This window comes from Amblyraja radiata, chromosome 22 (assembly GCF_010909765.2).
Source record: "Amblyraja radiata isolate CabotCenter1 chromosome 22, sAmbRad1.1.pri, whole genome shotgun sequence".
Taxonomy (NCBI): domain Eukaryota; kingdom Metazoa; phylum Chordata; class Chondrichthyes; order Rajiformes; family Rajidae; genus Amblyraja; species Amblyraja radiata.
The window spans coordinates 43,150,245-43,173,365 of NC_045977.1; the positions used below are offsets into that span (position 1 = coordinate 43,150,245).

Genomic DNA, 23,121 nt, shown 5'->3' on the forward strand with positions numbered 1-23,121 from the left:
CAAAAACAGGAAAGTAGACTATTATCTGAATGGTGGCCGATTAGGAAAAGGGGAGATGCAACGAGACCTGGGTGTCATGGTACACCAGTCATTGAAAGTTTAATTTAAAGTGCATTTGAAAGTGAAATTTAAATGCATTTCGTTGTCTCTGTACTGTACACTGACAATGACAATTAAAATTGAATCTGAATCTGAAAGTAGGCATGCAGGTGCAGCAGGCAGTGAAGAAAGCAAATGCTTTTAGAAGCAGTTTTGGTCTCCTAATCTGAGGAAAAACATTCTTGCCATAGAGGTAGTACAGAGAAGGTTCACCAGACTGATTCCTGGGATGGCAGGACTTTCATATGAAGAAAGACTGGATAGACTCGGCTTGTACACGCTAGAATTTAGAAGATTGAGGGGGGATCTTATAGAAACGTACCAAATTCTTAAGGGGTTGGACAGGCTTGATGCAGGAAGATTATTCCCGATGTTGGGGAAGTCCAGAACTAGGGGTCACAGTTTAAGGATAAGAGAGAAGTCTTTTAGGATCGAGATGAGAAAATCATTTTTTACACAGAGAGTGGTGAATCTGTGGAACTCTCTGCCACAGAAGGTAGTTGAGGCCAGTTAATTGGATATATTTAAGAGGGAGTTAGATGTGGCCCTTGTGGCTATAGGGATCAGGGGGTATGGAGAGAAGGCAGGTACAGGATACTGAGTTGGATGATCAGCCATGATCATATTGAATGGCAGTGCGGGCTCGAAGGGGCGAATGGCCTACTCCTGCACCTATTTTCTATGTTTCTATGAAACCCTTTCGCTGAATTTCTCCAGCACTTTTGTCTACCCTGGGGGTGATCCACAACCCAGAGCCGCCGCCACCACCCACGTCAGGCTCAGAGACCAGAGACTTGGCACATGCCCATCGGCGCCACTCATCAGTCCGGCAAACGCTGCAAAGTCGCACCATGATGCCCCACCTGTGACCCGGTGAAGCTTCAATTCCACGGACAAGGGCAGCGAAGATTCGAGTTGAAACATTCCCCGCTCGTCCATTCACATAAAATGTTCCCTTTCCATTATATGGACCAGTGGTTGGCCAAAAGATGCGTGTTTCCCAGCCGGGATGGATGGAGACTGAGGCAAGCATGAGGCAGCGTCAGCCGTGAGTAGCCAAGTGCGCTTTCAGGTGATTTATGTCAATGGCCAACGTACAAAGGATCACATGTGTGAACTGTGTACAATTTTACAGAGACCACCGCATTTTTAAAGTACAATAATTGTATCTCATTGAAAATCAATTTGATTGGGTTAATAACCACACGGTGGACTAGCAAGGCAATGTTTCAAGGCACCGTACAATGCTGTCATTAAACTGACTTAATGTACACTGAACAACTAGGGTCTCGACCCGAAACGTCACCCATTTCTTCTCTCCAGAGATGCTGCCTGTCCCGCTGAGTTACTCCAGCATTTTGTGTCTATCTTCGGTTTCTGAGCAACTTGATCTCCCAGTAGAACAGAGGGACCTGGAATACAAGTACACTTTGAGAGTAGTGCAGTAGGTAGGTAGGATGATCAAGAAGGCTTTTAGCACACTGGCCATCATCAGAAAGTGATTTGGTACATTATGTTTCAGTTGTACCAGACGTTGGTGAGGCCACACTTTGACTATCGTGTCAGGTTTGGTCACCCTGCGTTAGGAAGGATGCCATTCAGTTGGAAAGAGTGCAGAGTTTTACAAGGATGTTGCCAAGACTTGAGGGCCTGAGCCACAGGGAAGATTGGGAAGGCAAGGACTTTATTCCTCAGAGTGCAGGAGGATGATGGGTGATATAGAGGTGCATAACAGGAGAATAGATAGGGTAAATGCACATTGTCTTTCACCCAGGATAGGAGAATGAAGAACCAAGGGACTTAGTTTTAAATTGAGAAGTGTCACACTATTGGGACAATATTACACAGTGCTTGGTTTGCACCTTGGGGCGAAGACTAGTTAAGTGTGCCAGAAATCATCACATGCAGAAGAAATATAATGATATGGCAACAGAGTGATTAACAGGATCATTCGGTGCCCATTATCATGGACATTGTGGATGACACGTGCAAAAATTATCTGGAAATGGAAATCTGAGAAAAACGCTTCAAATGTGGGGATGTTTCAGCGTTTAGGGCAGAACTTGATTAGAACGGGTGTCAAGGGTTATGGGGAGAAGGCAGGAAAATTGGATTAGGAGGCAGAGATCAGCCATGATTGATTGGCAGAGTGAACTCAATGGGCCAAATGGAATAATTCTACTCCTGTAACTTGTGAAGAATAATGAAAAAAGGCACAGGCAGGTTAAATAGATGGAATTTGAATAGTGAACAGGCGCATAATGTGGTTGAGGTGATAATGTATAGGAAGGGGAAGTGGTAGAATATAATCCAAATAGTTAATAACTACAGTATATTAGTCAGGAGAAGCAGCTAATTATTTTAGAATTGCTTGTTGTATACACAAAGACAATGTAATGGATTACCATAGCTGAGAAATAAATGTTCCTCCATAATCTACACAAAAGCTGTAGAAACACCGAAAATCATTGTGATTATCATTGTGCCATTTGTCTGGAGTTTCACTGACATTATGGCAGTGAACAGGACATAACGTTTCACCTGCAGTTTTGGCAAAAGTTAAGTTAACGAGATCCTGAGATTCGTGGTCCTCAGGAGGTTCCACGGCGTGGCAATGAATTGATTAGTCAACTACATTGAGCAGTTCTGGTTATTGCACCTTGGTAGATGTGCTGGCTTTGGAAAGGACAAAGAGTGAGATTGCCAGATTCCTGTATAACAAGTGACACATCATGTTTAAATGTAGAATAAGGAGCCCCATACTAACCAACGGCAGTCAGATCTCTGCATATTTGTACTAGATCAAAACCTGTTGAGTACTGTAAAAAGATGGGACAGGGTTGGTTTGGCCTGCTGAGAAAGACGTCTTTTATTTTTGAAATAGTGATGACAATTTAGATTTCCTTGACGTTATTCCACCAACGTACTGAGCATCACATTTTGGTAAGGATGCCAGGACCTTGGAGCGGAGGCAGAGGGCATTCAGAACAATGATACCAATGATTAAATACTCCAGTTACACAGGGAAACAAAAATCTGGACTTGTTCTCCTCGGCTCATGAGGCCGTCGATCAACTGAACAGTAAAGCTTTTTCAGTGCCCTAGAGTAAAGCTTTTATCAGTTCCAGCTGCAATAGGTTGTGATCACCACAGGGTAGCGGTGGACCTCCGGGAAATCAGGAATCCCAACACTGCAGGCAGAGAAAATCTGAAATAAAAGAAACAGATTGTGCAGCTTGGACAGACAGCACTAGTGGGAAAAGGGACAGGCACGGTCCCACTCCTGCAACGTTCACTGTAGAATAGAAACCAAAGTGTTGGTGGAGCAGTGGACCAGGCAACATCTGTGGAGGCAATGGACTGGCGTTTTGGGTCAGGACTTTAATTTAGTCCTATCCCAACCTGAAACGTTTAAAATGAATTAAGATTTGCACTCGAATGGCTGTGCTGAGAGTCCATGTGTTGGTAAATGAGATTTGCGTGGATGATTAGCCAATGGGAATGTTTCAGTGCCATAGAGTCACGGAGTTATAGAGAAATTAAAACAACAGAAGACAGCTTGTCCTTACAGAAGGATCTGGATGCTCTCTGTGAGTGAGGAAAAACCTGGCAGATGTCATTCAATACAACCAAATTTCATACCTTGCATGTCTCACACAAGATTAAACCACTTATCGGAATACAACATGGGTAGCCATACATTGCTTGCTGTCGACCATCACCCATATCTAGGAGTCGAATTAAGCAAAGATTTAAGTTGGGCGACGCATATTGATCAAGTATCTAACACGGCAAATAGAACTCTCGGCCTTCTCAAGATAATTTTTCACGCATGTAGTACATCCGTCAAAGAGAATGCCTACAAGTCCTTAGTCAGGCCCAAATTGGAGTATTGTGGAGCCGTATGGGATCCTTTCAACAACAACAACAACAAGATCACCCTGGAGAAAGTACAACACCGAGCAGCCCGCTTTGTATGTAATGAATACAAGCGCAAATCAAGCATGATTAATATGCTGACTTCTCTCAGATGGGATACCCTAGAGCTCAAGGAGATTCACAAAATCACACCATCAAATCTCCCGTCATCCCATAGCAGCAACTGCCATGAAACAAGACAAAATAACGGTCCCTATATCATCAACTCACTAAATCTCAATAAACTTTGCTACCAATATTCCCCTTACCCAAGGACGATGAGGGAATTGAATAGGTGACCACCCAACACACGCGCTGCTCCCGATGTTAAGTCATTTAAAAAGAGGATTGAGCAACTAGATCCCCTCAGCTTGGTCAAAAAGGCCCACTTCAAAATGTAATCACTACTCTACTCACTCCGACCTGCGCGAGATAACCAGAACCAGAGCTGTACAGCATGGAAACAGGCCCTACGGCCCACCTTGGCCATGCCAATCTGGTCCCATTTTGGCCCATTTACCTCTAAACCCTTCCTATCTATATATCAGTCCAGAGAGAGGAGGAGAACTTCTTCTAAGTAGATATATCTTGAGGAGATTTCGCAGTGGAGCGGACAAAATGTGTAGGAAAGAACTGCAGATGCTGGTTTAAATCGAAGGTGGACACAAAATGCTGGAGTAACTCAGCGGGACAGGCAGCATCTCTAGAGAGAAGGAATGGGTGACGTTGCGGTCGAGACCCTTCTTCAGACTGTCCAGGTGTCTTTTAAAGTATTTATTGTATCCGCTTCTATAGCTTCCTCTGGCAGCTCGACCCAGACACGACTACCCCGAGTGAAAAAGTTCCCCGTCATGTCCTTCTCAAATCTCTCCCCTCACCTTAAGCCTGTGCCCTCTAGTTTTAGAATCCTCTACCCTGGGTACAAGACTGTAAGCGTTCACTTATCCGTGGCCACATGATCTTGTCCACCTCAACAAGGTCACCCTTCAGCCTCCTACACTCCAAGGGAAGGAGTCCCAGCCTCTTGCTGTAAGTCAAGTCTGGTGCATCTCTCCAACTGAATGCCATCCTGGTATAGCCGGGTACCGGGCGCTGTAACACCGAGCACAACACTGCCTGTCCCGCTGATCGCTGCAGCGTGTGGAGCGTGGAGTGGAGATCAGCTCCGATCCTCCCGGACCTGCATTGTTTGCTCTGCCTCCCTTTGTTGCGGCGACTGACGTGAGGCTCATCCCGGGCGTTCGGACCCACCCGCCCCCATTAGCACCCCGCTCCCACCCCACCCCACCCCCAGCCCAGCCCAGCGCCACTAGCACCCCGCTCCCCACCCCGGTACCACAAGTACCCCGCTCCCAGCCCAGCCCGGTGCCACTATTACCCCGCTCCCCCAGCCCGGTGCCACTAGTATCCCGCTCCCACCCCAGCGAGCACCCCGCTCCCCCAGCCCAGCCCAGCGCCACTAGCACCCGCTCCCACCCCCAGCCCAGCGCCACTAGTACCCGCTCCCAGCCCAGCGCCACTAGCACCCGCCCCCAGCAGCACCGGGCCGCCCACACACACCCCGCTTGGCGCCGGCTGCTGTATCGCCGCAGACACAGGTCGCGCCGGTCACTCCCCGGGTCCCCGGGTCCCGTGGTCCGGCCAGGTGGGGCCGCCCGGGCCGGGGGTCGCCACTACCATGGAGGTGGTCGTGCTGTGCGGCCTGTCGGCGGTGTTGATACTGCTGTCCGCCGCTGCCTGTAGCCTGGGCCGCCCGCTATCCGGGCCGGCCACCGCGCTGGTGCTACTCGCTGCCCTGCACCTGTTCCGCTACCCACCCGTCCCAACAGAGCTCGCCCACCGGGTGCTCAGGCCCTGCGGCCGTGTCTCCATCATCGCCCACCGCGGTGCCGGCTTCGATGCCCCCGAGAACACGCTGGCCGCCTTGAAACTGGTGAGTGAGTCAGTGAGTGCCCGGCCCGCACTGGTCAGGTCAATGCCCCGCTGTAGACGGACCAGAGGGTCCGTACCCGCACGAATATAGACACAAAATGCGGGAGTGACTCAGCGGGACAGGCAGCATCTATGGAGAGAAGGAATGGGTGATATTTTGGGTCGAGACCCTTCTTCAGATCCGAAACATCACCCATTCCATCTCTCCACAGATACTGCCAGGTCCGCTGAGTTACTCCAGCACTCTGTGTCTATTCGGTTTAAACCAGCATCTACACTTCCTCCCTACACAGTGCCCGGCCCGGCTCTAGACAGCTCAATGCTCGGCTCTCCCTACCTCTGACTCAGCGTGTGTCAATTGTAACTTTAAATGAAAGTCTCAGGGACCTGGACCAGCGGCACTGATGTGTGAATGTGTCCTGGCGGTGGGGCATTGCAGCAGCAGCATCTTCCAAGTGGGAAATCATCAGTGTTTGACTTGCAATTGTTCCTTCATGTTGACGTGGCTGCCCTGCCAGCCTGCTGGCTAGAACATTGAACACACTGAGTTATTCTTGGTTCTCCAAAATATTCCAAATGGAATTTAAACTGGAGGTGGTGGAGGGAGGACTTAAACCAGAAAGTGTTTTTGGGAAGAAAGAGCTACCTTAAATTTAGTTGCATCTGGTTGGGTAACTATAGTAGGGTGGAGATTATTCCATGCTTTAATTGTGCGGGGGAAGAACAAATTGCTGTACACATCTGTCTTGGTAGCTGGGATCTCAAATTGGATCGAATGCCCTCGTCTGCTAATTGGGTTTGGGTTTGGTGTAGGTCTTGTAATCTATGTCCGCACTGTGGCTGTCCCGAGGTGGGTGAGGCAGAGTGACCAACATATGTCCTCACTTGGGGCCGGTGGGCAAATGCAATGTTATGCTTACGTTAACGTTAACCTTCCCCAGATACCTCAGAATTTCTTTTATAGTTAGAATAAACATTAACGTCAAGTTGTTTATGAAAAGCAGTTGTTTGTAAGACAGCTTTAATGGGGAAAGATCAAGGTGTGATTGTCTTGCACTGGCGGAACGATGAAATGCTTATATGCTGCAGCTTTACGGGCCCATAAACGTAATTACAGAGGTAGTATATAATAATCAATGCAATAATTTAACTATCGTAACACTGAGTAAGCAAAACCAAAGTCCAACTAAAGACCTAGTCCACAAATGACCATAGTTGCTCACGTTAGTGTGTTGTATTCAAGAGGCTGGTGGTTGCAGGGCGATGATGGAAACTGTGTGTGTGTTGGGGTGATGGTGGGTTGGAATGTGAGCTTGTTCAGCAGCAGCAGCAGCAAGTGGTTTCATTCTGAGGCACTCCATCAAGATTACTGCTGCCCCCCATTCTGTAGCTTCCCAAGTGGTTAACAAGGCCAGTGTAGGCCCACAGTGGATGCCTTCAGGTGGTGAAGGGAGGAGGTGCACTGTGTTTGCGTCATTGCAGCCGGCATGCGAGTGTCTCGGGATCCTCCACATTGAGCAGGCACGGGCCAGAGATACCCACAAGCCAGTAGGGATGGCACACGTATTTTAAGGAAAAGTAGAGAAAATTCTAGTGTGGGTCCCTCAGCTGGTGATCTGTTGGCGCGGAGCAGAGAGAAGGGTCCCTGCTTCAGTTGTCTGGTCTGTATGCGAGTGAGTTGACCTGCCCATTGGGGCGAGTGAGCTCATAAGTGATTGGAGTAGAATTAGGCCATTCGGCCCATCAAGTCTACTCCGCCATTCAATCGTGGCTGATCTATCTCCCCCTCCTAACCCCCATTTTCCCCATAACCTCTGACACCCATACTAATCAAAAATCTATCTATCTCTGCCTTAAAATATCCACTGACTTGGCCTCCACAGCCTTCTGTGGCAATGAATTCCACAGATTCACCACCTTCTGACTGAATAAATTTCTCCTCATGTCCTTCCAAAAAGATCGTCCTTTAATTCTGAGACTATGACTCTATGGCCTCTAGTCCTCGACTCTCCCACTAGTGGAAACATCCTCTCCACATCCACTCTATCCAAGCCTTTCACTATTCTGGTACGTTTTAATAAGGTCGCCACCCCCCCCCCCCCCCCCCATTCTTCTAAACTCCAGCGAGTACAGGCCCAGCGCCGACAAACGCTCATCATAGGGTTAACCCACTCATTCCTGGGATTATTCTTGTAAACCTCCTCTGGACCCTCTCCAGATCTGGCACATCCTTCCTCAGATGTGGTGCCCAAAATTGCTCACAATATTCCAAATGTGGCCCGACCAGCGCCTTGTAGAGCCTTGCCGTTACATTTGTATACAAGCCCTCTCGAAATAAATGCTAGCATTGAGTTTGCTTTCTTTACTATCGATTCGACTTGCAGATTAACTTTTTGGGAATCCTGCACCAGCATCCAATCACCTTGACTTACCCATTGGGGTGAGTGAGGTGACCTGCCATTGGGGGCAACGTTGGAGCCTCTATGCTGGGGATTTAGCCCGGGATAGGATGCAGGTATTCTGCTGGTGGGTCTGGGGGATTTTACAGGAACCTCACCTCCAGTGCTCTGAAGATGCCCACATCTCTTCAGCATACCGATGGGGAATCACTGCTACCCAGTAGACAATGAGGCATTGGATTGGGTTTGAGGACCTGATCTTCAAAGGTCCTTTTCATAATTTCATGTGATAGGAGCAGAATTAGGCTATTCCTCCCATCATCTGCTCCACCATTCAATCATGGCTGATCTATCTTTACCTCTGAATCCTATTCTCCTGTCTGCCCCCCATAACCCCTGATACCCGTACTAATCATGAATCTGTCTATCTATCTCCGCCTTAAAAATATCCACTGACCTGGCATCCACAGCCTTCTGGGTCAATGAATTCCACAGATTCACCACCTTCTGACCAGAGAAATTCTTCCTCGTCTCCTTTTTGGAGGCACGTTCTTTAATTCTGAGGCTCTGCCCTCTTGTCCTGAACTCTCCCACTAGTGGAAACATCCTCTCCACATCCATTCTATCCAGGCCTTTCACAATTCGGGAAGTTTCAATGAGGTCCCAAGAAGCTGAAGGTGGTAATGAATCTTCATCTGTTTGTTATGATGAGGCAGTGTTATGATGAGGCAGTGTTGTGTACCGGTTCAGAATGGTCTGTCTGCAAAGCCTGTTCTCAACAGGGATGCGGACCTGGCCTCTGATTTGGTGCATTCCAAGCACCTTCTGCAGCTTAACAATGGAGGCTGGAGTGGACTTGGTTCTGGAATAAACATAACATAATGGTCCTGCCCTGCCCCCTGTAAAGATCTGGACTACACGTCTTCCCACCCTGCCCCCTGTAAAGATCTGGACTACTCATCTTCCCACCCTGCCCCCTGTAAAGACTCCATCCCCTACTCCCAATTCCTCCGCCTACGCCGCATCTGTTCCCAGGATGAGACATTTCATACCAGGGCATCGGAAATGTCCTCGTTCTTCAGGGAACGGGGATTCCCCACCGCCACCATAGATGAGGCTCACACCAGGGTCTCATCCATACCCCGTAACACTGCTCTCTCTCCCCATCCCCGCACACGCAACAAGGGCAGAGTCCCTCTGGTCCTCACCTTTCACCCCACCAGCCGGCAAATACAACACATAATCCTCCGCCATTTCCGCCACCTCCAACGTGACCCCACCACTCGCCACATCTTCCCATCTCCCCCCATGTCTGCCTTCCGCAAAGACCGCTCCCTCCGCAACTCCCTCGTCAATTCTTCCCTTCCCTCCCGCACCACCCCCTCCCCGGGCACTTTCCGTTGCAACCGCAAGAAATGCAACACCTGTCCCTTCACCTCCCCCCTCGACTCCATTCAAGGTCCCAAGCAGTCGTTCCAGGTGCGACAAAGGTTCACCTGTCTCTCCTCCAACCTCATCTACTGCATCCGCTGCTCTAGATGTCAGCTGATTTACATCGGTGAGACCAAGCGTAGGTTGGGCGACCGTTTCGCCGAACACCTCCGCTCAGTCCGCAATAACCTACCTGACCTCCCGGTGGCTCAGCACTTCAACTCCCCCTCCCATTCCCAATCCGACCTCTCTGTCCTGGGTCTCCTCCATTGCCAGAGTGAGCAACAGCGGAAATTGGAGGAACAGCACCTCATATTCCGTCTGGGGTCCTTGCGTCCTTATGGCATCAACATTGAATTCCCCCAATTTGGCTAGCCTGTGCTGTCTCCTCCCCTTCCTTCACCCTCTAGCTGTCTCCTCCCACCCTCCCATCCGCCCGCCCTCGGGCTCCTCCTCCTCCTCCCTTTTTCCTTCTTTCTTTCCCCACCCCCCATCAGTCTGAAGAAGGGTTTCGGCCCGAAACGTCGCCTATTTCCTTCGCTCCATAGATGTTGCTGCACCCGCTGAGTTTCCCCAGCAATTTTGTGTACCTAACATAATGGTCCTGTGGGTTAGCTCCACTCCACTGAGGTGAGTGCAGCACTGCTGTCAGAGGTGATGAGAAGTGGTGACTGATGATGATGTGTAGCTCTAAAGCAGACTGGCTGGTGGAGAAGGGTGCATACAGTGAGACTGCAATCCTTTTCAGGCACAAAATCCTCAATTTCGCAACCAAATTAACTGGGACAATTGGTTTCTGGTTGTTAGGCTTTGTATAGTTTCCAATAAGTTGCTCTTTAAATTTAAGGAACATTTTGATCAGGAAGATAGACACAAAGTGCTGGAGTAACTCAGCGGGTCAGGCATCATCTCTGGAGAAAAAGGATAGGTGATGTTTCGGGTAGGGAGCCTTCTTCAATCTAAAGAAAGGTCCCAACCTAAAGCATAACTCATCCTTTTTCTCCAGAGATGCTGCCTGACCCACTGAGTTATTCCAGCACTTTGTGTCTATCTTCGGTATATACCAGCATCTGCAGTTTCTTTATACACATTTCGATCAGGAATCCAATACATTGAAAGACTTAAATTAGTTTTGAAATTGCCATTCAAGGCTTGCAGTGAAAGGTGTTACAATGTCCAGCTAAGTATTAAATAATTAAATCTAATTATTTAGTTAAAACTGTATTTCCACTTTAGAAACTGGAATTTACGGTAAAATTGACATTCTCGGCAGTTTCAACGTTACAATACTTCCTCGTTGACTGCATACGTGATCTAATGAATACCATGAGACATACTGTTTATACTCTTTATCTAGGCTGCTGAAAATAACGCTACTGGTGTGGAGTTTGATGTCGAGTTCACTTCAGATGGGGTCCCTATTCTGATGCACGATAGCACTGTGGACCGCACAACGGACGGTACCGGCTCTCTGGATCACTTGACCTTCGAAGATGTCCGGAAACTGGACCCAGCAGCAAAGCACAGACTACAGTACGTAATCATAGTACTCACAGACTACAGTACGTAATCATAGTACTCACACAGACTACAGTACGTAATCATAGTACTCACACAGACTACAGTACGTAATCATAGTACTCACACAGACTACAGTACGTAATCATAGTACTCACACAGACTACAGTACGTAATCATAGTACTCACACAGACTACAGTACGTAATCATAGTACTCACACAGACTACAGTACGTAATCAGAGTGTACTCACACAGACTACAGTACGTAATCATAGTACTCACACAGACTACAGTACGTAATCATAGTACTCACACAGACTACAGTACGTAATCATAGTACTCACACAGACTACAGTACGTAATCATAGTACTCACACAGACTACAGTACGTAATCAGAGTACTCACACAGACTACAGTACGTAATCAGAGTGTACATCACAGACTACAGTACATAATCAGAGTGTACTCACACAGACTACAGTACGTAATCATAGTGTGTCACACAGACTACAGTACGTAATCATAGTGTGTCACACAGACTACAGTCTAATCAGAGTGTACTCACACAGACTACAGTCTAATCAGAGTGTACATCACACAGACTACAGTACGTAATCATAGTGTGTCACACAGACTACAGTACATAATCATAGTGTGTCACACAGACTACAGTACGTAATCATAGTGTGTCACACAGACTACAGTCTAATCAGAGTGTACATCACACAGACTACAGTATGTAATCAGAGTGTACTCACACAGACTAGTCTAATCACAGTGTAATCACTGCTGTCACAGATACCACTTTACATTCAGTGCCCAAGATCAGTGACAATAACATTACATTCTTTTATTTGAATGCAATATTATTTTAATAATAATATTGTTATTATTGGCAATATTAACAATTTCAATTATTTTTAAAATATCTAAATGGATTGCAGGTACTTAAAAGAAGCCTTAGGATTAAAAAAAATCCCCTTCCATTCCATGCAGCATCTTAGAAGAGTTACAGTGAATGATGTGGGCTGTGTAACTGTGTAATCTGGAATTTGTGTGGTCACAGTCTGCTGTTGGCTCACATGAGGCATTTTTCTGACATGAGCTCGTCTGGAAGAGTCAGGACTTTATTCTGGAACTCTGCTGCAATGCTCCTGCCAATGTGGTGACATTTATATTGCGGAACATCTCAAATATTGGTTCCAAATGTCGTCACCAACTTGTAAAGATGCGCCGTAGAAAGCATTTTATCGAGATGCATCACAGCTTGGTTTGGGAACAACTCCATCCAAGATCGTAAGAAATTGCAGCGAATTGTGGACGCAGCCCAGACCATTTACACAAACCAACCTCTCTTCCATTGACTCCATTTATACCTCACGCTGCCTAGGCAAGACCAGCAGCATAATCAAGGACGTCGCACCCTGGACACTCCCTCTTCTCTCCTCTTCCATCCGGCAAAAGGTATAGAAGTGTGAAAACGCAAACGACCAGATTTAGAGACAGTTTCTTCACAGCTGTTATCAGGGAACTGAAGCATCCTACCACAACTAGAGAGTGGTCCTGAACTATTATCTAGTTCATGGTGACCCTCGGACTATCTTTGATTGGAGACTTTACTGGCTTTATCTTGCACTAAACATTATTCCCTTTTTATGTACTGTCAAGTCAAACTGAAATGAAAGAACAGGTGCAGAGAAATGCTGCATTGAAATCACGAGACAGTGATTAAAGTGGGCAGAACCCCAGCCTGCCGAGTTCTGCCCGGGGGTCAAAAGGGCACACAGCACCAGAAGCCAGGGAAGAAGACGGAAGAGACTTGCGGGCGGCAAAACTTGAACAGTAAATCAAAAGGACTGTCCGAAAAGACTGCCGCGATAGCCAGAAAAGGCAAGCAGGACTGATTTTCTACAGACCCGATTGGCAGCCGGTAAGGACTGAACTCTAAATGAACTGAGCCGAAGACTGCAGCCCCAGAGACTCTGTTTAACCCTTTAATATCTGAGAAACTTGTCTGGATAACGTGTTGATTGAGAAAGTTTGAAATATTGGTGGTGTTTGTTAACCAAGATGACAGGGTGATGATAGTGTTTGTTGTCTATGTAAAGTGCATCCTGCTTCATTGTGGGGTTAAGGACTAATGTGAGCTGATTTCTAATGCTTATATGCTATGTGTGGTGTTAGTTTAAATAATTGCATTTAAAAAAATATGATAAAATGTGTTAAAAAACAGTAAAGATTCATATGATATTAAGCTAAAAAATTGGTAACAGTAGTGGGCATTATTTGTATTTTTCATTTAATGAAATGTGAAAATTATTTAAAAAAACAAAATGGCTGCTATGAGTTGGAATGTTAGATACATGTAATTTTCTGTTATTTATATTTGGTTACAGTAATGTGTATATTTTTTGCCTTTGTGTCTAAAGGTTTTTCACCTGGTAAAGACTAAAACTGCTAAAGACTAAGCAGCTAAAACTGCTAAAACTGCTAAAGACAAATCTGCCAAAATAAAAGGAGGAGAAAATAAAAGGTGGAAAAGAAGTGTTTGGTCTGAGTGAATCCAGTTCATCATTTCGGGGTAGATAAATCAAATCCCTTTCAAGCGGGGAATCTGCAAAAACATTAGAAGACTTGACATGTACTATATGCTGTAAATGGTTCGATTGTAATCATGTATTGTCTTTCCGCAGACTGGTTAGCACACAACAAAAGCTCTTCACTGTACAGGTACCTCGGTACACGTGACAATAAACTATTGTTGTTTATAAGTATTCCCCCCTCCAGACATGAGACAGGAAAAAAATGAAAAAAGAGGCAGAGATAGATTTCTCCGCGGATTTTGAAATTCGGCAAGGCCCCACCGCGGCTCCGTAGCCATGAGGCCCCACAGCTGCCGTGACCTCATCGTCGCATGGCCTCACCGCCGTGGTCTCAGTGCTTCCTGGATAGGCGCGTGGAACCCCAGCCAGGGCCTTGCGAGTAGAAGCCCGGGTTGGACAAAGCGGCCAACAGCGCCCGCGGTTAGGTACCACGGAGGCCGTGAAGTGGGCTCGGCCGCTCGGCACCACGAAGGTGCCTGCAGACGCAGCTCCAGCCGGTGGAGCGTTAGTGATGCTCACTCCGCTCCTTCAGCTTTATATTCTCCTCACTGGGCGAGTCAGGTGCCGCCCGTGACTGACAGCGGACACGGCCAATCAGTGCGGGGATGGTGCAGGGAGGGACGTCGCCGTCCCAGCGACTGACAGGAGAGGGGACCAATCTGCGCATGCACGGTTTTAAAGATTTTTAAACCTTAATAACTTTTAAATATACCATAAATCTGAACAAAACTTGTTGCCCCTGAAGCACAGGAGAATGGTGAGTAAGGTGGCGAAAAATCGTAGCGTATCACATACCATTTTTGCCCAAATAGGAAAAAAACGCAAAACCGGAAGAGCACAAGATCAGAGTTTTAGTTATGTATAGATTATTAACTCTCTTTATAAGATAATTAAACCGATAGACAGCATAACTTGGTTTTGGCAATGAGTTTGCCAAATTCAGAATAAAGTCTAGCAATTCAGTGTTTATTTCCTGGTAATTATTCCGGTATTTTCTATTGCAGCAAGAAGTATCTGGGTGAGAAGGTCCCAACACTGAGGGAAGCTCTTGTAGAAGTTCTCAAAACCAACATGACAATTTACTTTGATGTCAAAGGTCACGCAGCTCAGGTAATGCCTTTTTATGTTAGGGTGCACCGTTCTATGTACTGTATGAGTGCTAGATGTGGGCTGCACAGATTGGATGTCAAGATAGGATTAGGGCTTTGACGGTCTGTTCAAGATCCTAACAGTTGTAGGAAATAGCTGTTCCTTAACCTGTGGGACTTCGGGCTTCTGTACCTCCCGGCTCACCATGCAGTGAGAAGAGGGAACGGTCCGGATGAAACATTGAAAATAGGTGCAGGAGGAGGCCATTCGGCCCTTCAAACCAACACTGCGATTCAATATGATCATGACTGATCATCCAGAATCAGTACCCCGTTCCTGCTTTTTCCCCATATCCCTTGACTCCGTAGCCCTAAGAGCTAAATCTAACTCTCTCTTGAAAACATCCAATGACTTGACCTCCACTGCACTCTGTGGCTGCGAATTCCACAGATTTACAACTCTCTGGGTGAAGAAGTTTTTCCTCATCTCAGTCCTAAATGGCCTACCCCTGATTCTTAAACTGTGACTCTTGGTTCTGAACTTCCCCCAACATCGGGAACATTTTTCCTGCATCTATCCTGTACAATCCTTTAAGAATTGTATATGTTTCTATAAGATATCCTCTCATCCTTCTAAATTCCAGTGAATACAAGCCCAGTCAACGCATTCTTTCATCATATGACAGTCCCGCCATCCCAGGAATTAACCTGATGAACCTACACTGCATTCCCTCAATAGCAAGAATGTCCTTCCTCAAATTAGGAAACCAAAACTGCACGCAACACACCAGGTGCAGTAGCACCAGGGCCCTTTACAACTGCCTTTAAAGTCTGTGGAATTCTCTGCCTCAGAGGGCGGTGGAGGCCGGTTCTCTGGATACTTTCAAGAGAGAGCTCGATAGGGCTCTTAAAAATAGCGGAGTCAGGGGATATGGGGAGAAGGCAGGAACGGGGTACTGATTGGGGATGATCAGCCATGATCACATTGAATGGCGGTGCTGGCTCGAAGGGCCGAATGGCCTATTCCTGCTCCTATTGTCTATTGCTGTAAGGCCTCCATGCTCCTAAACTCAAATTGTCTCGCAATGAAGGCCAACATGCCATTAGATTTCGTCATTGCCTGCTGTACCTGCATGCTTACTTTCAGTTACTGATGTACAAGTACACCCAGGTCTTGTTGCTCCCCCCCTTTTCCTAATCTGACATAATTCAGATAATAATCTGCCTTCCTGTTCTTGGCACCAAAGTGGATAACCTTATCCACATTATACTGCATCTGCCCACTCGCCTAACCTAACCGAGTCACCCTGCAGCATCATAGCATCCTCCTTGCACTGCCACCCGGCTTTGTGTCATCCGCAAACTTGGAGGTGTTACATTTAATTCCCTTGTCTAAATTGTTAATATATATTGTGAATAACTGGGATTCCAGCACCGAGCCTTGCAGCACCCCACTAGTCACTACCCTGCCATTCTGAAAACGACCCATTAATTCCTACTCTTTGTCTCCTGTCTGCCAACCAGTTCTCTATCCATGTCAATACCCTACTCTCAATACCATGTGCTCTGATTTTGCACCTTGTCATGGTGGGGATAATAGATACCAGACATTAACTGACGCTGTGATAAATGTACTCTTCTCACCTTAAACCTATGCCCTCTAGTTTCAGACATCCCAATGATATGAAAGAGACAGTAGCTGTAAACTCTATCTTTTCCTCTCATATTCTGTCCACCTCTCCATCCCCATCACTCCAGGGATCAAATCTCTCTTGATAACATCAACCCTCCAATCCAGACAACACCCTTGTCAATCTTACCTGCATCCACACTAACTGAATCACATCCTTTCTGCCTTGTGGTGACCAGAACTGCACACAATACTCCGTGCGACCTAACCAGCCTTCTGTACAACTGTAATATAATGTCCCAACTCTTGTACTCAGTCAATGAGGCAATCTTCCGTCTGCTTCTTCACCACCCAATCTATGTCTCTCTGTTCAACAACACTCCTAGGGCACTGCGCTGGTTTAACTTCCCAAAATGAATCCCTTTTCCATGTTTGAGTTAAATTCTACCTGCCATTCCCTTGCCCACGTTCTCAGTTAAACGATATCATCTCATATTTTACAACCAGCTTCGCTGTCCACGATAACAACATGTGCAAACATGATCACCAGGCCACCTAAATCATTAATATAGATACAGGAGAAGTGGGAACCAAGCACATCCATCAGTGGTCAAAGATCCCCAGTCTGAGAAACAACCTGCTGCCAGATGCAGTATTCCACAGGTCAGGAGGGTGGGAGAGAAGGTGTTGTGTGCGGGCACAATATGTCTATCAACATGGTGAATAGTACCTCTGCTTCCCTGGCACTTTCTTCTTCTGCTCCATCTCCACCTAAATCCATCCATCCTGCTCTATTTCCTCGAGGTTTGTCACTTCCTCTTGTCACACGTACAGATAACTCAGTGCGATCGATCCCCTGGGTTACAGTCGCTACGGATCTATGCATGTGCTGGCAAGGCAATCCCGATCACTTCCTTTGTGGTTGAGTAAATGTCAGAAATGAAATAATGTTTCAATCATAGATATGACATGAGTGTAAAATTGTAAGTGAGTGTCTGATGTGTTTGTTTTTCAGGCTTCTACTGCCTTGAAAGAGATGTACAAAGAGTTTCCTGAACTGTACAACAGGAGCATTGTGTGCTCCTTTGAGCCAATGGTCATTTTCAAGGTATTACATTGTTTAATCTCCATCATAGTAACTTATTGTTGGTTCTGTAACAGCACTTGCAAGTTGCGGAGGATTAAACAAAGCTGTCACAGATATTTTTACATACAAATTGGTTGAATGCTGATATATTTGTTTATTGTGTACACTATTGCAGATGAGGCAGGCTGACCAGAATGTGATCACAGCCCTGACCCATCGACCCTGGAGTTTGAGTTTCCATGGGAACGGGAAAGCCAAATACGATGGCTACAAACAATACGTGTACATGTTCCTGGACGTGGTTCTGGACTGGTCACACCACGCCTTCTTGTGGAAACTGCTTGGTGTTTCTGCGTTTTTAGTGCAAAAGAATTTCATATCATTGTAAGTATCACAACATTTTTACTGTTTCTTTAAAAACTTATTTTGTTGCTCATGAATAGTACCCTCTGAATCATTGGATTAAAATTACCTTGTGAGAAATGTAAAAAAGCCTGATACGATATGTGATGAGGTAATGTGATTGATTCAAATCAATCCTTTGCATTGATGAGGATAAAAGTTGTACCCAAATAGAAAAGCAAAGTTATGGTCACCGTGTTGTACGAAACTTGTTGTCAGGCTTGAAAGAGTACATAGAAGATTCACCAGGATGCTGCCAGACATGAGGGCCTGAGCTACAGGGAGAGGTTGGGATCTATTCCTTGGAGTACAGGAGGATGAGGGGTGATCTCATAGAGGTGTACAAAATCATGTGAGGAATAGATTGGATAAATGCATTATTTTTCCCAGAGTAGTGGAATTGAGAACCAGAGGACATAGGTTTAAAGTTGTGGGGGGGGGGGGGGGGGGATATTTAATAGGAACCTGACGGAAGATAGGTGGAGGAGCAGGTATTGTCGAAAAAGCAGGGACTCTGCAAAAGAACTTGGACAGGTTGGGAGAGTGGACAGATGGAATACAATGTAGAAAGTGTGGAGTCATGCATTGTGGTAGTAGGAATAAAGGCGTAGACTATTTTCTAAGGGGTGAGAGAATCCAGAAATCGGAGGTGCAAAGGGCCTTGGGAGTGCTAGTGCATGATTTCCAAAAAGTTAATTTGCAAGTCAAATCGGTAGTAATGAAGGCAAACGCAATGCTAGCATTTATTTCTAGAGGAATAGATACAAAAACAGGCATGTAATGCTGAGGCTCTATAAGGTGCTGAGGCTCTATAAGGTGCTGGTAAGGCCACATTTGGAGTATTGTGAGCAATTTTGGGTCGTGGATCTGGGGAAGGATGTGCTGGTTCTGGAGAGGGTCCAGAGGAGATTCACAAGAATGATCCCAGAAATGAGTGGGCTAACATGATGAACGTTTGACAGCATTGGGCCTGCACTCGCTATAGTTTAGAAGGATGAGGGGACACATCATTGAAATTTACCAAATAGTGATAGGCTTGGATAGAGTGGATGTGGAAGTGTCGGACCAGAGGTCATAGCCTCAAAATTAAAGGACATTCCTTAAGGAAGGAGATGAGGAGGAATTTCTTTATTCAAAGGATAGTGAATCTGTGGAATTCTGCCACAGAAGGCTGTGGAGGCCAATTCACTGGATGTATATAAGAGAGAGTTGGATATTTTTAAGACAGATTCTTGATCAGTACGGGTGTCTGGGGTTATGGGGAGAAGGCAGGAGAATGGCTTAGGAAGGAGAGATAGATCAGCCATGATTGAATGGCAGAGTAGACTTGATGAGATGAATGGCCTAATTCTGCTCCTATCACATAATGTTTTTACATAAAGGGTGGTGGGTATATGGAAGGAACTGCCAGAGAAGGTAGTTAAAGCAGGTACTATCATAACATTTAAGAGACAGTTGGACAGGTACATGGATAGGATAGGTATAGAGGGTTATGGGCCAATCGCAGGCAGGTGGGACTGAAGTAGATGGGTCGTGTTGGTCGGTGTGGGATTGAAGTAGCTGGGACGTGTTGGTCGGTGGGACTGAAGTAGCTGGGACGTGTTGGTCGGTGTGGGCAAGTTGGGGGTGGGACTCAAGTAGATGGGACGTGTTGGCTGGTGGGACTCAAGTAGATGGGACGTGTTGGCCGGTGTGGGCAAGTTGGGGGTGGGACTCAAGTAGATGGGACGTGTTGGTCGGTGGGACTCAAGTAGATGGGACGTGTTGGTCGGTGTGGGCAAGTTGGGGGTGGGACTTAAGTAGCTGGGACGTGTTGGCCGGTGTGGGCAAGTTGGGGGTGGGACTCAAGTAGGTGGGACGTGTTGGTCGGTGGGACTCAAGTAGATGGGACGTGTTGGTCGGTGTCGGCAAGTTGGGGGTGGGACTTAAGTAGCTGGGACGTGTTGGCCGGTGTGGGGAAGTTGGGGGTGGGACTCACGTAGATGGGACGTGTTGGCCGGTGTGGGCAAGTTGGGTCGTAGGGCTTGTTTCCACGCTCTATGACTCTAAATGTTATTTCTCATGCAAAGTGTCTCCTGTAATGTTGCTGTGTGTGTGCTGTCTGCAGTTTAATGGGAAGGAAATAAATCCAGTAAATATTTTTATGTGTTTAAGATCAAGATCAATACAAAATAATTCCTGGAGTGTCTACATATTCTCTTCTAGTAATTCACATTTATTTATTATCCATAAACAATTCCTTGAATATTGAACACATTCTATTTTCTGACATTGGAACAAAGTAAAATGTTCCATGAAACTCAAATAAGATTGAACATTTCAAGACTTTAGTGTTTAGTTGTCATATGTATCGACAATGGAACATTGAAATTCTTATTTGCATTTCGGTTGATTTGCCTCCCAGTTTGTGTAACATGGCTAGTTTCTGAAATGACTTGTGAACTACACATAAAACAAATTGTGCAGCATGTTGAGAACCCTGGGTCTTTAATATTCCATTCCTCAGCTTGATGCTGTTGGATGTTTGAGAAGTTCAGGAGATTGTGGGCGATCTGATGGAGGCATTGAAGATAGGACCAGTCTCAGAGAAGTTTTAAAACACATACCTCCAGATTCAGGGATAGTTTGTTCCCAGCTATTATCAGGCAACTGAATGGTCCTCCCATCAGCTAGAGAGCAGTCCTGACCTTTCATCTACCTCATTGGAGACCTTTGAACTGTTTTTAATCACTTTATTGGACTTCAATGTTATATCTTGCACAATATTGTACCCATTATCTGTGTACTGTGAACATCTTGCTTGTATTCATGCATAGTCTTTTCTGTGATAACATGCGAGCAAAAGCTTTTACTGTACTTCAATAAACATGACAATAATAAACTAAACTATAGTGTAGGATAGATAATTCCGCCTCCCGAGAAAATAATATTAAAAAAAACAAAAATGATGTGAACTTAAAGCTGAACAATTTGGGAACGATCTCAAAAAATACTTTCCTGTAAGAAAAGTTCTGGAAGCCTGAAAAACTGTGCTTTCTATTAAATGATTGAACAGATTCAATATTCCTATTCCAGATTTTTAATGTTACATTTAGTTTGGGGAAGATGGGGCAGGAACCTAATAATGTGCCTCAAGTTAATAATCCGTCTATAATTGCAGCTGTCATGAGGTCACAGTCGAAATAAATAAGTGTTTACCTATAACAACCACAAATCAGATATGTCTCCACTCCATTCCATAAGACTGGACTTGGCGGGTTCCGTACAAAATACTATTGGCAGCCTTCCCTGCTCACTAACTGAACACAAATTTAGTGGCACTGGCATCAGTAGGAGGACAGAAAGTGATTAGTAGACGAATATATGGAGGCTTAACTTCCAGTTATGGAAAGGTGGAAAAGAATTAAAGGTCTCAATAGAATGGAAATAAAATCATTGTTTTTAAATAGCAGTTTATCCTAAACTTTGTGTGTTCACTTTCCACAGAGACTACGCTCGGTTTTGGGCTGAGAGAGGTGTTGATGTGGTTGCCTGGACAGTAAATTATGCAGATGAAAAACGATACTATGAAAATATCCTCCAGTGTCATTACATTACAGACACCCTTATTGAAACTTGTTCACCTCCCTGAAATTGTGGTGTACATTTAATGGCCTAATTGTACCAAGGTTTAAACAGGTTATTAGTCTCTTTATTTGTATTTTGATAATGGAAAAAGCTGACGAGTTTTGGAGTTTGATAAAAAATCTTCAATAATTTGTTAATGCTGTCAATTGAACACAATGTCAGCGTTAAATAATGGCAGCAAAACACTAAACTTCTATGTCTTTCAACTTTTGTTTATCATTCGATCGGGGATTAAATGGCATTTGAGGTAAATTGCGTGGTTAAAGGGATTTTGATTCAGTGCACATAGATTTTATGGAGAATTCCTTCTCTGATCTTCTCTCACTAGGTGCCATTTGGGTAATCAGTTTTAGCTAGGCAGATGGTTGGTAGTGAGCAAGAAACTGTGGAGTTAAAGTACTCCCTGTATTCTCTCTCACCAAACCGAGGCCAGCAAATACATTTTTATACAGCTGCTCAGCATCCAAGGGGGATTAAAATCTACCGTTCATTTGTTGTATTTTATCGTTTTGCACATTATTGATATTCAATATTTCTTTAAAACAATTGTTTTAATATACTTAAAATAGTTAAATGATCAAAGGAGTGAAAGGAATTCTTGCACTATTTCCAAATGAATGGGCAGTTTTAAAACTTATTTAACTTTCGTTGGAGAATAGCTGAAAATTATTTGCTTGAATGTGTGTGAAATTCTCCCGTAACTTTTCATGTCAACATCCTCCTGTACCTTTTTTTGAAAACAATACAAATTGGGAAGAGGCAAGTGAGCCTTCAATGGACGGGCAACAGACAGGCAGAATTGTTTACTCCCCTAATTCTGGAAATATTCCAAGCCGTTATCACCGATGTTGTAACTATATTTGTTGACCTTGATTAAACCGCACCAACGGTTGTTCGTGAAGCTTTAAGCTTTGTGGGTTGGTAGTTTTGCTGAGATACCCATTCCGTTCGGCAGTGAAGGGAACTGTTAATGCACTATCCGTACACTCTCTACCTCTGGAACATCTTCACGTTCATCTTGCAGCTGTACGTTTGTATTTGCTTTGATAGCAAACTCAGTGCATTAGATAGTCAATTATTATCCGCAAACTTTGCTGATGATCAAGCTCTTCTCAGGGTTGCATTTTAAATTCATATTTAAGTGCTAATTTAAAAAATATCACTGCTTACTGTATGAATAAATATCTATGGTATCCAAACAGTTTGTGTTTCTTCAAAATTAAACAAGAAAAACAATGTGTTTAATGTTGTCAGTGCCATGGTGTACCTGAATCTGGGAACTGAGGAATAGTGTATGTCTTACAACATGCTCGGGGTGAAACGAGAGAACGTACTCAACATGCACAATGTTCTAGTTCTAACATATTTGCTACAAACATGATAT

The 23,121-nt window shown here is 45.2% G+C and overlaps 2 protein-coding genes across 5 annotated transcripts in view; one reads left to right on the forward strand and one right to left on the reverse strand.

The window, feature by feature from the left end:
• ccp110 (centriolar coiled-coil protein 110) overlaps positions 1–6,504 on the reverse strand; it is a 29,559-nt gene extending 23,055 nt beyond the window's left edge. Inside the window, exons 1-2 of one of the 2 annotated variants that reach the window (XM_033041206.1) lie at positions 6,337–6,504; positions 1,406–1,511 (exon numbers count right to left, since the gene is read on the reverse strand). The gene's annotated coding sequence lies outside the window, so the exon portion shown is untranslated. The remainder of the gene's footprint in view (positions 1–1,405; positions 1,512–6,336) is intronic. The other variant, XM_033041207.1, reaches the window with a different exon arrangement.
• gde1 (glycerophosphodiester phosphodiesterase 1) lies at positions 802–22,977 on the forward strand. Of its 3 annotated transcripts, none has more exons than XM_033041213.1 (6): positions 802–1,171; positions 11,137–11,312; positions 14,908–15,013; positions 17,637–17,729; positions 17,884–18,092; positions 21,597–22,977. In XM_033041213.1, the coding sequence occupies exons 2-6, from the start codon at positions 11,206–11,208 to the stop codon at positions 21,739–21,741; spliced, it is 660 nt and encodes a 219-aa protein (XP_032897104.1). In that variant the 5' UTR covers positions 802–1,171; positions 11,137–11,205; the 3' UTR covers positions 21,742–22,977. The 3 variants fall into 3 exon arrangements, with proteins under 3 accessions (XP_032897104.1, XP_032897105.1, XP_032897103.1); XM_033041214.1 differs by having other exon boundaries at positions 802–1,147; XM_033041212.1 differs by lacking the exon at positions 802–1,171 and adding an exon at positions 5,580–5,950.
• The last annotated feature ends 144 nt before the right edge of the window (positions 22,978–23,121 follow it).